The following is a 16,410-nucleotide window of genomic DNA, read 5'->3' on the forward strand; positions in this document are numbered from 1 at the left end:
TCTATAGACTATATGAAATAGACACAACTAACATGTCTACTCCTATTGTATTCCACAAGAGTTCTGTTATAGCATCTCTAATAGAGATGTTAAATTTGTGTCTCAAGTGCTTATTAATTTAGAGAGTAAATTGGTGCTCTCATGGATGTGTTAAGGTGTGTTAAAATGTGTGTCATCTGAGGGTAGAGTCCAATTGAATGAGTTAATATATAGAGTATCAGTGAATAAAATTTCAAAAAATTTAACTAGAAAGACAAAGAAAGTAAATTACACCATTAATCCCTATTTTTTAAGCGAATTAATTTTCACTTTAATCCCCGTTGTGTTAATTTGAACATTTGAATCTCATGCTTTCATTTTGTTGCAATATTGTCCACTTGTCATGCGCCTTTTATTTTTTGGATGGAAAAATAACCCGTGCACAACTAAAGAGACTAAAGTGGAATTCCAAAGAAACAATAGAGACCATTGGTATAGTTTATTCAATTTCTTTTCTTGTGTTGAAATTGCTAAAAATCTCATGTGTGTTGCACATGGTAGTTTTGCGTATAAAATTTCAACAGTATGTGATAGAAGGATTAGACTGTAACAGAATTAAAAATATAAAGTTTAAATTGAAATTATGAGGACCAAACTGAAACTTTGCTCATCCTAGATATACCAATGATATAATTTACCTAAAAAAAAGTTAATTGGTGACTTGGCCAGCCAAAGGGCTGTCACAATTAATGAAAGTACACAGTGGCTGATTATATTAAAGAGGAAGATAACATGTCCACTAGGACAGAAAAATGGAAAAGATTAGGTAACTATTAATTTATGACACTAACTACCTTCTTAACAATTTCTAAGTTCCAAAATGTAAACTAGTAGGAAAGGGAAAAGAAAAAAGACAAGAAAAATGAAAATGAATACAACTTAGATATGCATATCATAAGCCAAATTGAAAACATAGTTGATGAGTAATTACTGATGAAACTAAGGAGCATAAAAGGCTATTAGTGAAGAGAGATGCAAAACAAAAACAACAAATCAATTAGATCAACAAAAGAGATCATCAAGAAGTGCGCTACTTCAAAGATCACAATAAGGGCATAATCTGATCATTTTGATAATATATTTTCTCTTTACTCCAAATGTGTTCCATGACAATTTAGTGGTTGAGTAATACAAGACTTAAGTTGTTTTGTACGACGTTTGAGTGGCAAGATTAAAGTTGCAATTTTTCCTGTTTGCATTAGAAACTAAGTTCCATTTATATTGTTATACATTATACACACACATATATATATGTAACAATATATTGTATTAGCGAGTCAGAGTATATAGGATAAGATTGTTGCATCTCTATGAAACAGAAAAATTACACAAGTTTCTTCCACATGTCGTCGTTCATTGGAGATTACAAACCAATACTTGCATTGGCAAAAGAAGACATAGTGACAGAATTGCAGTATAGCTTTACCTTGCATTGCAGCCTTAAAATACTTCTCCAATTTATTAGAATACACAATAAATTTACTACAAACAATTTATAATTGACTTCGTATGAGCTATCTTCTTCCAAACCTTCTTTGATCTCTTCCCATGTTGACGCATTTTTACACCAAAAATCCTCACGAGCCATTCTTCTTTCCTTCGAATAATGTAACTTCCAATCAACAAACCAAGCAATACTCCACACCCATATCCCATCAACACAGCTTCCCAACCAAAGCCATCAAATTTGAACTTAAAATTGTGGCTAAATGAGGATGGTAAAGTTGGTGATTCTGCTATCTGGACATTCCCACAATTCTTTGACAATGGAAACCCGCACAAGCCTAGATTCCCCTCATATGAAGTGTTTGAAAATGTTCCAAACTGCTGGCCTTGTGGTATAATCCCAGTTAGATTATTTTGCGAGACATCAAAAACTGCAAGGAATGTCAAGCTTGTTAGTTGTTGAGGTATCTCACCAGAGAGCTTGTTTTGGGATAGATCCAAGGACTCAAGCTCAGTTAAATTGACCAAGGACAATGGAATCGGACCTGTGAAGCCATTTCTTGAAAAATTTAGTAAGTGGAGGGCTTTAAGTCTTCCAATAGATTTGGGAATCTTTCCATGAAACTTGTTGTGTGAAAAATCAACTACTTTGAAGATGGTGAGGATCTTAAGGTATTCCATTTCATGTCCTTTATTCATTATGGTCACCGAATAATAATCATATATGGCTATGTATTTTGACTGAGCTTTGTCTTCATTGGCCATCATCATTGAATCCCAACTATCAAAGTATTTTGATGGCAAAGTACCTGTAAAGTCATTGTGAGACATGACAATGATATGTAAATTGGTGAAGGCTAATCTCTTCCTTGGTTGCTCTATGGGACCATGGAATTTATTATATCTTAAGAGAACAACCTTCAATTGGGGCAGGTTCTCCAACCAAAATGGAAAAGCATCTTCTATGAAATTATGACCCAGATTCAAAATTTCTAGGTTTGTGCAATTTGCCAATGATCTTGGAAGCACCCCTTGCAATCCATTGTCGCTAATGTCAAGTACTCGTAACATGCTTGCGTATCCAAATGTTTGAGGGATGGTACCATGGAAATTGTTTCTTTGCAAACTTAACAAGGTTAAATTTCCACTGAAGTTCCCCAAACAGGTAGGAATTAATCCGGCAAATTGGTTATTGGACAGATTGAGATATCGAAGAGAATGAAGATTGCAGAGTGGATTGAGTTCTTCATTTAGGTGGTTTTTCGAAAGGTCTAGCATGTACAATAATTCGTTTCGGGTTTTCAAAAATTCAGGAATTTTACTTATGTTGCAAGACGACAATCGTAATGTCCTAATGTTTCGGAAAGAGGAGGGAGTGGAGTTGGTGGTGGTCAATGATAGACCACTCTTTGAAAGATCCAAAGAACGCAAATATTCAAGCTTTGCAAACGAGTCCAGCTCAACAGTGTCGCTTAAATTATTTGACGAAAGATCAAGATAGGCAAGGTTCACAAGATGAAACAAGGAAGAAGGAATTGGGCCTTCAAAATTGTTGTATGAAAGATCAAGCCAAATTAATCGCGTGAGGTTTGTAAGCGATCTCGGAATCGTACCAGAGAAATTGCAGTGAAAGAGGTATAGGTACTCCAAGTTTTTAAGATGGCCGATTGAAGATGGGAATTCACCATTGATCCAGTTATTCCCTCCAAGATCTAACATTCTTAGTTTCTTGAGGTTTCCAAGCCATGTTGGAATGGTACCAAAGAAATTGCAGTCATTGAGGAATAGCTCCTCCAAGTTTTTAAGATGGCCGATTGAAGATGGGAATTGACCATTGATCCAGTTATTCCCTCCAAGACCAAGCGAAATTAATCGCGTGAGGTTTGTAAGCGATCTCGGAATCGTACCAGAGAAATTGCAAGCAGCGAGGCCTAGCTCCTCCAAGTACTCAAGTTGGCCGATGGAATTAGGTAGCTCTCCAGTGAAATCTATTTGAGAGAGATCCAACGACCTAAGGTGCCTAAGGTGCCGGAGAGTTCCATTAATAAAACTTGCAAGTTTACCTGTGAGTTCTCTGTTACCTTGTATTGGGCCAGAAAGATGGGAGTAACCGAGGTAAAGATGGGTCAAATTTGTGAAATGGCCAAATGAAGGTAAAATTTGAGAGTGATTGAAGTTGTTTGGAGAAAGGTCGAGGTGTTGAAGGTGAACAAGATTGAAGAGGCTGCTGTTTGGATGGATGGTACCATATAGGCAGTTACAAAAGAGGTCGAGGCCAATGACATGAGAAGTGGTGTTATCACATGTGACCCCATCCCATGCACAACAATCTGTACCCTCTTTCCAATTATCAGTGAGTGGAGCAGAATAAACAGAGCAATCGCAAGCAGAGCAATTGAAGGAAAAGGATTGCTTAAATTGGAGCAAAGCAGTGCTCTCGTCATTATGGCAAAGATGTGCAGAAGAAGAAGAGAAGCAGAAAATTAGGGAATACAGGAGGATACATATTGTGAGTTGATAATTGGATAGTAAGAAACCCATTCTTACACCAGTATTGGGTGGTAGAGAGGGAATTGGATATGATGCTTCTTCTATATGCACTCTCCTATTTATAACTTAATAAATAATTCAATTATCAAAAAATATAAACTGAAAATTGTTATTGTGTAGTCTCACATATTACCATTGTATCAGTTTAATGGATTCCATCACTTGGTCAATTTTATTACTAATATAAAGATAAAATATAAGATGATAAATTACTTTTAGTAAATAAATGTAATGCAACTTGTTTGGTTTGTGAATTCTGAATTCACTTTTTAGAAAATTAAAATTTTTTGTTTTCCATATTTTTTTGTTTTCATTGAAATTTTTTTTATATTTTAAATAATTTTTTAAATTTTTAGATATATCTAACATAAATACACTTAAAAAATATAATGTTGGTGAAAAAAATCTTTAAAAAATTCACTAACTACCGAAAATACAAAAATAAATATATATATATAAATTCAGTACATTTTTCGTATTCTTGTGTATTTGTAAATTTTTTGAAATATTTTTTTACAAATATTTTACTTTTTTAGATACATCTAGGTAAGGTGCATCTAAAAAAGTAAAAAAAAAATGTTTAAAATTTTAAAAATATTCACTAAAAACAAAAATAGGAAAAATAAAAAATTCAATTTAAAAAAAATTAAATTTAGAAAATTGAAACTAAATACAGTGATTTGTTTTTAGCATAGTATTATTGAAGTAATGAGTCCCAACACTTGTTCATTTTTATCACTAACAATATAATGTTAACATTTGAGGTGATATATAATTTTTAGTAAATAAATGTAATCAACATTGTATTATGAATAAACTTGTGTTTGAATTATGAATTGGTAAAGTAATTTGAAAAAAGATAGGCAAATATAAGAGAAATATAAATAAAATATAAGCTAAATTTTTTATCCCCTTTCTCACATTTTCATTTTCATTTTCATTTTCAAATCATATTTAAATACATAATCAAATATGATTTAAAAAGATTTTTTATTATTATTATAAATGATTTGGCCATTTCCCAAACAGTGCCTGAATAAAGGACCTATTATTATTATTTTTTGAGAACGATAGTCTCACATATTATCATTGTATTAATTTAATGGATTCCATCACTTGGTCAATTTTATTACTAATATAAAGATAATATATAAGATGATGAATTACTTTTTAGTAAATAAATGTAATTAGTATTCAGCAAAGCATTATTAAAAGTAATGAGTCCCAACATTGGCTCATTTTTATTACTAATAATATAATGCTAACATTTGAGGTGATATATAAGTTTTAGTAAATAAATGTAATCATCATTATATTATGAATAAAATTGTATTTGAATCATGAATTGGTAAAGGAATTTGAAAAAAGAAAGACAAATATAAGAGAAATACAAATAAAATATAAGCTAAATTTTTTATCCACGTTCTCACATTTTCGTTTTCTTTTTCAAATTAATATTTAAATTCATAACCAAACATGAATTAAAAATATATATTTTTTATTTTCTTTGTTTTTTATAAATGATTTGGCCATTTTCCAAACAGTGCCTAAATAAAGGACTCACAATACTGTTCTAATTTGGTGCTTTATGTCAATAGCAAGCTTGACTAAATAAAAAAATTCGCATTGATTCTTCGGCACAAGGGGCTTCGGATCTCCTGTACCCATCTTCTGTCTCGTTCATTTTAGGCTACCATGTCGTCAATCTTGAAATCATAAATGGGACAGAAAATGTGTACAAAAAATGGGTATAGGTGATCCGAAGCTAGTACTATGGACTTGGAATTATTAGATTGTCCTAATTATATTAATATACACACACAACTAACATCAAAGAGTAAAATATATAACTAAGGCCCTGTTTGATTAATATGTATAATGTCATGTTTGTTTTTAACGATGAAAGGCTGGATTAGATTAGTAGTAAGAAAAGGTTTATAAAATTATTTTTATTTTGAGAAATTGTGAAATGAAGAAATAATCTAATGTATATAAAATAATTAATAATTTAATTTACTAATGAGGGTTTTAGATATTTTAAGTGCTAGTAAATCATTCTTACTCATCATGAGTGATTCCTCATTTTCCATTTAATTTTCATAGGGTTTTTTGATTTTCTAAAATTAATAGATTTAATATTATTACCCATAATAACACATTCACAAAATGATATTCTGGATCAGATTTCTTAACGGATTGAGCCTTCTTCAAACAAAAAATAACAAACTATATAAGCTTTAACTATATTATTAAAAACAAAAAATGATTCAAAACCATAATTTTTATAAATAAAACTAATAAATAATATAATATGATATTTTTGCAATTGTAAATTACCATTAGGTGTTTTTTGCTTGAAACAAGGGACTGAAAAATGACATATTATTTCGTATGAAATTTTTCAATAAAAATTATATATATATAACATTATATTTTGTGAAAATCTTTAAAATTTTGTACATCTTTATTGAAGAAAGGGATGGAAAAATGTGTACTGGGAGAATTGAAGAAGAAAGTTTCTTACAAGATGTTCATTGGTGCAAATCCTCTCCTCTCAACCAATATAATAAATAAAGTAATAGGTTGGATTCTCTCAAGTTGGCGAGAGTAGTTGCGCTTAATGGGATCGTTTTGGGGTTAATCTCAATAATTTAAATTGTTAATTTTTTAAAATTTATCGAGTAAATATTCATATAAAAAATCAAAATAATTATACAGTGGTAGTTAATAGTTATATATTTGAATTACATTTATCTTAAAAAAATAGACGACAAATATAATTTTAAGAATAATCATAATGTAAATATTATTCAAACATATAGCTATTGATGTGCAATCACTGTAATGAATTTTGCATTCAACGAATCTTCAAAAGTGAGCAGTTTGAATATATTATCAAGATCAATCTCAAAGGGGACGCACCAAACCCGAATTATTCTATTAAGTTAGACGACTAACTTGAGGAAATTCAAATCGAAAATTAATAATTGTAAAGCAACCAAAAGAAAAATTGAAAGCTTTTGTCACTGTATTAGTCCTGTAATTTTCAACTAACGCTTGGTTCTTTGAAATTTCATCTCATATTTAGTGGATGATTTGGTCCTCGAATATTGTTTGTATTGATCTAGATTTCATTTCACAAATTAGTGGAAATATGTTGGAATTTAATTGGAAGCTTCACAAATTAGAATTTTTTTTTGGTCATAAATCGTTGAGTAATATTACTAACTTGATTTTATTAATACAACTTAGGAGTCTACCTTGATATTATCTATATGCTTTAAGTTAATCTTTAATAATCTTGATTGGATAACCATAAAATTATGTTGTTCTATAAGTTTGATTTTTCAGTAAAATTAATTTAGAAGTCTACTATAAGGCTTAAGTAAGTCTTTAGTAATCCTCACATCATAACGATAAAATTAAATAGAAACCCGTATTACACTTTTATTAAACTGGACTACAAGCATTGAATGGTTACAAATTGATGAGGTTTGGTAAATGTTTTATTGTTGTTGTTGTTGTTTTTTTTTTTTTTTTTTTTTGGAATTTTTTTGACTTTTAGGTGAATTTTTTTTTTTTGCTGAAGATGCTTTTGGTAAATTTCTTTTTTACTTATTTGGTGCAGCCTATCTGAGCTGCTTATAGTTTTTTTTTATTCTAGAAGACTATGTGTGCCAGACTATTTAGTACATCTTCTGCTTATGTTTGGTACGGCTTTTTCTTATAATTTATTAGAAAGAAATAATTTAAATAAGTTGAAAAAAAAAATTTTTAATTTCTAAAATTTGGATGACGATTGATTTTGGCTTCTATTTTCAAATTACTAGTTTTTAATTTATAATAAATTGTACTAAACAACACTATTATTATTATTATTATTATTATTATTATTAAAATATTATCAAATTGATTTCTTAGATTTTGATTTGTTAACATAAAGAAGAAGCAAGAAACCAACAAATTTATTTTTAATATTTTTTTTGATTGGGCCAAATAAGAATTTTAGTGACCGTAATTACAAGTCTTTGTTTGCGGAAAAATTTGGATTGTTGAAAAGTTTAGAGGGATTCTTGTAAACGAAATTCAATTATGTGGAAAAAGAAATGCGTGACTGAGTCATAAAAAAATTGGAATTTAATTAAAAGTATCAAAAATTAAAATTTTTGTGACATGAGTCTTTCAATATTTAAAAACCGACCCCACATGCGTTTGATTTGTCACTAACTTTAATAAAAGTCTTCACAAATTTTGACTAAAAGTTTTAAGCAAGTCTTCTTTCATCTTAACTTGACATCTTCAATGATAATAAAGTTATGCATCTAAAATTTTTATATAGATTTTTTTTAATGTGTAATTTAAATTTAATTTTTATATTGTAGGGGAATGAATTGAAATAAAAATTACGTTTTTTAGTTATTTTTTTTATGACATTCAGCCTTATTAAATTGCTATATATCTGTAACGCCCCAAAATATTCCAACATTCATGAAAGAACAATAGCAACTCTCCAACCTTTACATCATTAATCGACAAGGTTTATACAAAATAGTCCCACATGCGAATTATACATTCAATGATATCAAATACATGAATCTATAGCATGTAGAACATCAAGTCCCAAAAATAATTAAAATGCCCTTAAGGGCTTACATATTCCAAGACTGAAACTTGGTTACACAAAATATGGTTTCACGAACCCATACATTTATAGCTCTTGGCTAGCAAAATAAACCACAACAAAATAAGAGTTGTTTACTCTCTACAAAATATGTCCATGCCCTTAACTCAGCGAGATCACCACATCTTTTCCTGCACGAAAATCCCATAGGGGTGAGCTTAAAGCCCAGTAGAGAATTCTTAATAAAGTATATACATTTTATACAAGTCCAAAGAAATGAAATGCGTATGTCATGCTACGCTCTTTTGAAAAAAAATAACATTCTTCTCATCTTTTGAAAACCATCATGTTCAATGATATTATGATATCTTCAACAAATTTAAAGTTTATCAATTTAATACAAGGAGCGGTAAATACGACTCAGGTAATCCCTAGATTGGTGTCTGCAAGTAGGCATAACTAGCACTACAAAAAACCTTACTTTACCGGTTGCTAACCGGAAGGGAAGTGGTATCTCCTCCGCGCGTGTTTTCGTTCTTTCACCCTGGACACTCAGGCTAACTTAATCAATTCCATCTACACCTTCTATCCGAACTTACCAACGTATTTACCCCAAAACATTTCAATAAATTTCATTTCTCAACATTTCTTTCTCAATGCAAGTTTCAAATCCCAAATTCAATGTTTAAAATTAGTAAGGTATTTAAGGTGTTCATGCAACAAATATCCATGCAATGAAATGATCAATCGAGTAATGAGGTGTTTATCCATACGATGCATCGTCCTACCATTCACAAACTTTCTCACAAACTCTCCGTTTGTGATCACAATTTCCACTTTTCTTTCCAATACATTTCCATATATATAACATATGTATTTATATAGCTATCAAAATGTAGCAACAATCCTACGTCTCATGTATTCTCAACCTTTTGTTATTTCATGATTATGTACATATATACTTAAACAATAGATTCCAAAGAAAACCCACTAATTCACATATACTAAGAAAATTGACATTTTACATCCAATATCATGAAATTTCCACTTGAACATTTATTTAACACAAATAAATCCATAGTTCCTCATCATCCACCAAAACCCCCAAATTTCTAGGTTTTTCACCCAAACGATGGATTTCTTTATTTCTTGGTATAATCTCACCAAAACATCATTCTCAAATCAATGTGATTCAACTTCTTAAGAACATCTTTTGAAGAGAGCAAGAGATAAACCCCTTTTTCAAAATCACTAATTTCTTGAGCCAAAAACAAATTTTTTAAATCAAACAAGGAGGAAAATCCCGAAATTGACCAAAACTTGCAAAAATGTATATATAACTCCAAGAAAAATCCCTACCTCAAGTTTGAAGGAAATTGAGAAAAAGGCCCCAAGATCAACGGTGATGAAACCTGATCTTCACTGTACACAATGAAGCTCTAGCTTAGCTCTCCAACTTTAATCAAGGAACTAACGTCAAAATGTTTATGGATTTGGAGAAATCAAAGATTGAGTGGGTGTTGATGTAGGAAATATAGAGAGAAGGAAGAGAAAAGGCTTTTTAGAGAGAGTGACATGCAAACAATGAGATACACACAGCCCAAGGAAAGAAGAAAAGCTTAATTTCGGACTCAGCCCGTCCCGCACGTGTGTAGACACCCCATTTTTGACCGTCCTTAAGACTTGGATGTCATTGTTTGAACACTCGATGATCATCCATGCTCGTATTCGTTTTGAGTTCCCGAAGGCCTCGGCTATGCGTCTTGCCTTAGGATCTCTCAACTTGTCTGTTTTGTGCTTGGTTGTGGACCAAACACTTATGGTTTAGCTTTTGAGGGAAGGGGGTGGCTTGTTGGCCATCCCACACCCCATCGGCTATGGCATGATGCCATCGGCCTTGTTTCCTTGCCATCAACCATAAATGTTGGTCGGTCGGCACTTTTGTTGGTCGGTCGGCACTTATTTTGGTCGATCGGCCATATTCTCTGGCCGAGGCCTTTTCTTTGCCTTTTTCAGGCATTGTGCATGCCAGCTGTGCCAGCTGGTGAGCACAGACTCTCCCCTCCATACACGTGTATGGAGGGATTTGAACCAAAGCTTAACTTCTCTAAGAAGCTTTGAATTTGATTTCCTATAAGAGGGGAGCCTCCCCTCCCTTTCCAGAGGTTCAGCAAAATAGATACAGAGTTCATATATCCCTCTCTCTCTCTATCTCTCTCTCTCTCTCTCTCTCTCTCTCGCTCTCTCCCTATATTTGTGTGTGTGTTGGTGCCTTAAAGTGTGTTTTTGTTCTTACTTTTGCACTAGAGCACCTAGTAGAATACCTTCTTTTGGTTGCTGAGGCACTAGGAAGTTGGTTTAAGAGTTCTTGGGTTGGTTTTGATCCAAGGGAGTGGCTGGACTTGTGTTCTTGAAGGTGTTCTTCAAGGGTGAACAACTAACCTTTTGTTTCCTCATTTTGGCTTAAGCTTTTAGACCTATTTGCATACTGTTTCAAGCTTAACTATAAACTGAAAAAAGTTCTGTTTTTATATGCTTAAGATGATTGTTTAAGGTCTCTTTTGGGTTGGGGGTTGTCTACTCCCTCTTAGGCCTTGTTTGGCATTATTTTGGGTCATCCTTTTTGGCCTTTGTTCTTACTTTGGCTTGACCTTTCTACCATTGAAATCCAGAGGATTTTCAGTGGTGGAAAGGTGGTTTTAGAGTCTTGTATAGGAGAGGGACACCCCTCTCTCCTTGTGTCTCATTTGCTTGCATTATTGGCTCATAATGGTAGCATGATTGCTTAGCATGTTTTGACTTTATTTCAGCATGTATTAGGCCTTATTTTGCCATGTTATCCCTCTGTTTTAAGTTGGTTTAATGGTCTCTTGCATGCATCATGCACTTGTCTTGCAATCCTCTCATTTGCCTTAACATGTATCATGCATTTGGACCATCATGCTTGCATATTTTGGCTCAACTCAAAGGAACTTCTAGTCATGTTTTATCATGTTTAAGCTCTGTTTGGTGTTGTCTTGGTCATGCATACATTGTTTTGTATAGCCTTTGTTCATTCTAGCTTGTAAGCTTTGTGCCTTGAGTCTATTAGCATGTATTACTTGAAGTATTTTTGTGATTTGGCATCATGTGAAATGTGATTTTAGTCCATGTTTCATGGTCATACACTTGCATTTATCACCCATTCCATGCTTTGGGTAGTTTGTGTTTTATGCCTTAAGAATAGGTCATTGTGCATGCCACCATGCTTAGGCCTTTGGGATGCCATCTAAGTGGATTTTTTAGGCTTATTTTGACATGCCATAACTCTGTTTTTCATTGGCTAAGTCATGCCATATTTGGTTGTAATAGGTGTAGTGTAACACCCTTTTATTGGCCTTACTTGCCTCATGCCTTATGCCTTTCATGTTGACTTGTTTTGGCTTTGGTCCATGCATGTTTTAGACTCCTTTTAGCATGGTTTAGGATTGTTTTGAGTCACCTTGGCCCTTTGGGGCTTGGTTGATATGGCCTTAGTACAAGCACCTTGTCTAGCCTTAAGCTTTGAGCTTCCTTGCATGCTTTACTTGACTTGTTTGAGTGGTTTGGCACCACTCCTTGCATGATTTCAGAGCTTACCTTGTTGCCACATTATCATGTTTGTCATTTCTTGCTAATGTTTGAGGATTGTACATTGTTGCCTAGTTCTTAGGCCATTTGGCATGCATGCTCATTTTGCATTTCATTCCACCATTTCTTGGCACTTTGGCCACTGTTTTGGTATGGCTGAGGCCTATCCATTTTCAGTATAAGTCCATGGATCATGCGGTTTGTGTATTGTTGTATGCTTATCGCATTGCATGTTGTTGCATACTTATTGTTGGTATCATTGTTGCATGCCTATCACATTGTATGTTTGCATATCTAGGTTGCACAGTCGTATTGCATACTTATTGTATATTATGTTGTTCACATGTTAGGTTGCATTGCATTGCATTTGTCATGCTCACGTTACATTGCCTTGCATTTCCATGTTGCATTGTACTTGGTTGCATGCATTGCATTGTGTTTGGTTTGGGGTGTCAAACCAAACATGAGGACCAAGGGACGTTTCGAAGTTGAAGTGACGAAACGTGCCTCAATCCTCGGTCGCCGACACTCTTGATCAAGCATGATAGAGTTCTAGGCATTCATATGTTTTTGTTGCATTTATTCCACATTGCTTTGCACACTTGGCTCCTTTGGCCATCTTGCATTGAAATGCGCGATTGATGGTCCGAGGGTCGAGAACCATACTCCTTTGAGTTCATGACATGATGGGAAGGGTGGTTGTGCACATATTGCTTTGAAAATGCATTGCCATGCTCTGTTTGTCCTCTGTTGCAGTAAAACAGCATTCTGCAGAAAGATATGGTCGGCCGGCCATCTTCAGTGCCGATCGACTAAAAATTGTTGGCCGAGATCCTCACAAATGGTCGATAACCAATTCCACATGGCCGATGTTCCTATATTTTGGCCGGTGACATCCTACAGTGCTCAGGGAGTGGTTCGGAAGCATCCTTGGGACTTGTGCAATTTTCAGAGGTGTAAAACAGTGCAAACAGAGGCAACATGTGGCATGGCAACGGGTTTTCGAGCAAGGCGATCGAGCATGCATCATTCAATCATTCCGAGGCGGAGCTGCGGTAGCCTCTTTAGTTTCATAGCTTAATTAATTTGTTTAAATTAGTTAAGGGTTTGGTAATATTTAATTAGCTAGGGCAGTTGATTATTTATTCGGTTTGTATTATTTATTCGGACCCTCCGTCGAGAGGGCGAATTTCGTAATAAGTGTGCGTGAGCGTGTGAATGTCTTCCAACCTCACGTGTTTCTCCCTTTTACTTAATTGCTTTCGATGGTTAGTCTTAGGGCATGTTTCGATTAGCATCCTTATGCTTGCATGTTTCCATCATTCAGCCGTATTGCATGCACCGGACTCAGTGTATCATACTAACTGCATTGTATTTCAATTCCTACTTGAATACATGATTATCAAGTTGCATCTCATATGCCATCTTAGAATAGCCGAGCCTATTTCTAGTTGCACTTTGCATGTGTTGCATTAGCCATCTAAACATAGTTAGGATCATGCATTGATTTCTAACTGGTTACTGTTTTGGCTCGGAGTACTAGGTAAGCGTTTATGCTTTAGCATCCCTGTATGTGTGAGTGTTGCCAGGATAGCATGCTTGCCATGAGGCTATTTGCTTATGTGATATAACTGCCTGAATGCCTATGGGTGAAGGTTGGATTACTTGAATTGGAACAATTCATCGAAATGTGAGTTTTAAGCCCACTTGAGGTGGGAAAATCATGTTTTCTAAGTCCACTTGAGGGTGGCAAATCCACGTCTTAGCCTACTTGCGAGTAGCACATTCAAACCATTTTCAAACAAACATGAGATGTTTTGTTCCAATTTAGGCGATCTAGTCTATACTTGTGTGTTGTGCGCATCACATAGTAAATTCTAGCTAATAACTGGAATAAGAACGCATATGTTTTCAAAAACAAGCTATCATGTTTAGTAGTGGCTGATCTTTGATCGGGCGAGCGGGGGTGCTCATTACATGACCTTCCCCAATCGTACCCAAGTTCCCGAGCCGAGGCAACTTTGGTGATGACGGATACGTGGCCTTAAGCACGAGTCCGGGTTTCCTAAATTCCCCCCAAAATAAAATATTTAGGTGGCGACTCTGTATCTGGCAAAGCAGTCCATGTTTGGCACTTCTTTACAAAAAATTAGTTTTCCAAAATGATTTGTCGGATTTAGACTCTTTGGTGATTTATCAATCTCACATCGCACATTGTGGGATCAGATTAAGAACCGTGACATTTGAGTCCGAACTGTAGCATGAGGCCCTCAGGGCGCGTCTACAATGTGCGGTACTTGCCCCCGTACGTGCAGAGCGTGTTTCCTGCACGTGTGGCACTAATCCCTGTATGTGTGACACTCTTCCGCACCTCCCATTCACACTTGCCTTTTAAGCAGAATGCAACCCAAAATTTTCCCTATTTCCCACACGTACGGCCCTGGTCCTTCAGTCCCGAATTTCCTCGGCTTGATTCCAGACACTCCGAGCTCGACCATGAACTCTCCGAAACAAGTGAAATCAAACCCGAAATAAACATGGACTAGAATTTTGAGAAAAACCTCTGAATGCAACAAACCCAAAGAAAACAAGGTTCCAAGTCAAACCGACATTCCAACAAAATAAACCCAAGGTTAAATGAAGGAAAAAATAGAACGAGTAGTGCACCCGGTCATCACAATATCTTTCCATTCATCTGATATTAATGAGACATGGTATTATAATTAACTTACGTGTCGAATGGATCAGAGAAGGTAGGGTTCCCCTACAAACCATTCGAGTTAAAATTGATTATTGTTTCTATACAGTTCAAACTATCTATGGAGTATTACGTATCAAATTTTGAATATTTATAGAAGAGAAATAAGAAACCTTTTCTTGTCTTTTCTTTCTACCACAGTAATGGAATAAACAACTAAAAAACTTGTTCATTTTTTTCTCTTCAATTTCTATAGGGTTGAATGAAAATTCTAATGAAAAAAAACTTTGATAACGAGGTGGAAAGCTTATCTATTGATGATGAGCTCTGCAGCGATAAAGAAAAAAAAAATATTGAAACTTATGAGGAGGTTGGTAATGGTGTTCCCCGTTGTAACATTAGGACACAATTAGAAGTGAAATGTTCAAAATAAGTTTTTTGGTGAAAGGGTAGACGTTTGACAAGAAAAATATAGGTCATATGTCAATTTTTGTCAATTTCATTAATGTCAATGGATGAAAACTTAACTTAACGTTTAAAAATCTACGTGTTACAATTGAAAGTGAATGAACTAGGTGCAAATGTATTGTGTATGCCGCGGAAATTATTACATAAGGCTAGATATTAGAAGAACCTTGAATATACAAGGTTGACATGAAATTTGGAAGGATTCCAAGCTTGTCAGTAAAGTTATGTTTTTACTCTTAGTTTGACTTTTTCTTTACCTTTTACTCATCCAGTTATTTCAAAAATTCTTTAACTACTTGTTCTACATTAATAATTAACCCTCCACTAAAACTATTTGATGAGTCTTTTGTGATCCTGATTACAAGTCCCCTAACCCAATACTCACTGGTCATATATACATAATAAAATTTAAGGGTTTCAGGCCATAAATTCATTTATGAATCTTTTAGGTCATTAGGACCAATTTCTAATTTGTTAAAATCAACTTATCTATCTATCTGTTAAAATCAACCTATCTTTTGAAATCAACCTATTTGCTTATCTGTTGAAATTCACCAAACTAACTATCTGTTAGAAAGGTGACACATGTCATCCATTCAACAACCTATCTGTTGAATATCACACATTTCTCTACCTTACCACTACCATCTACTACTGCGATCACCGGTGCCAGTTGCCGACGACAGCAACTTTTCCGACCAATTTTGTAACGCCCCGAAATATTCCAGCGTGAACTACCCACATTAATAAACATTCACTAGAACAATGACAATAATCCTCCAATTTCATATCTTTAATAAATAAGTTTAATACAAAAGTTCTACCTACGGCATACACTCACAACATAAATGAATACATGAATCTACAGCACGTGAAACATCTAATCTCCAAAAAACAAATAAATGCCCTTAAGGGATTACATCTTCCAAGGCAATAGCCCGGTTACACAAAATAGTCTCTCGGACCCATACACATTAGC

The 16,410-nt window shown here is 34.1% G+C and overlaps 1 protein-coding gene and 1 pseudogene across 1 annotated transcript; both read right to left on the reverse strand.

Moving 5' to 3' along the window:
- Window positions 1-1,521: 1,521 nt before the first annotated feature.
- On the reverse strand, window positions 1,522-2,250 carry LOC145803660 (receptor-like protein 33 pseudogene; annotated as a pseudogene).
- Window positions 2,185-4,102, reverse strand: LOC145804565 (uncharacterized). Its single transcript, XM_082898922.1, has 2 exons — window positions 2,404-4,102; window positions 2,185-2,294 (listed from the first exon to the last, which is right to left on the reverse strand). Exons 1-2 carry the CDS (start codon window positions 4,024-4,026, stop codon window positions 2,253-2,255), a joined length of 1,665 nt encoding a protein of 554 aa, XP_082755048.1. The 5' UTR covers window positions 4,027-4,102; the 3' UTR covers window positions 2,185-2,252.
- Window positions 4,103-16,410: the final 12,308 nt, after the last annotated feature.

The sequence above is a fragment of the Camellia sinensis genome, chromosome 12 (assembly GCF_055761805.1).
Source record: "Camellia sinensis isolate YWXY chromosome 12, ASM5576180v1, whole genome shotgun sequence".
NCBI classification, from domain to species: Eukaryota; Viridiplantae; Streptophyta; class Magnoliopsida; order Ericales; family Theaceae; genus Camellia; species Camellia sinensis.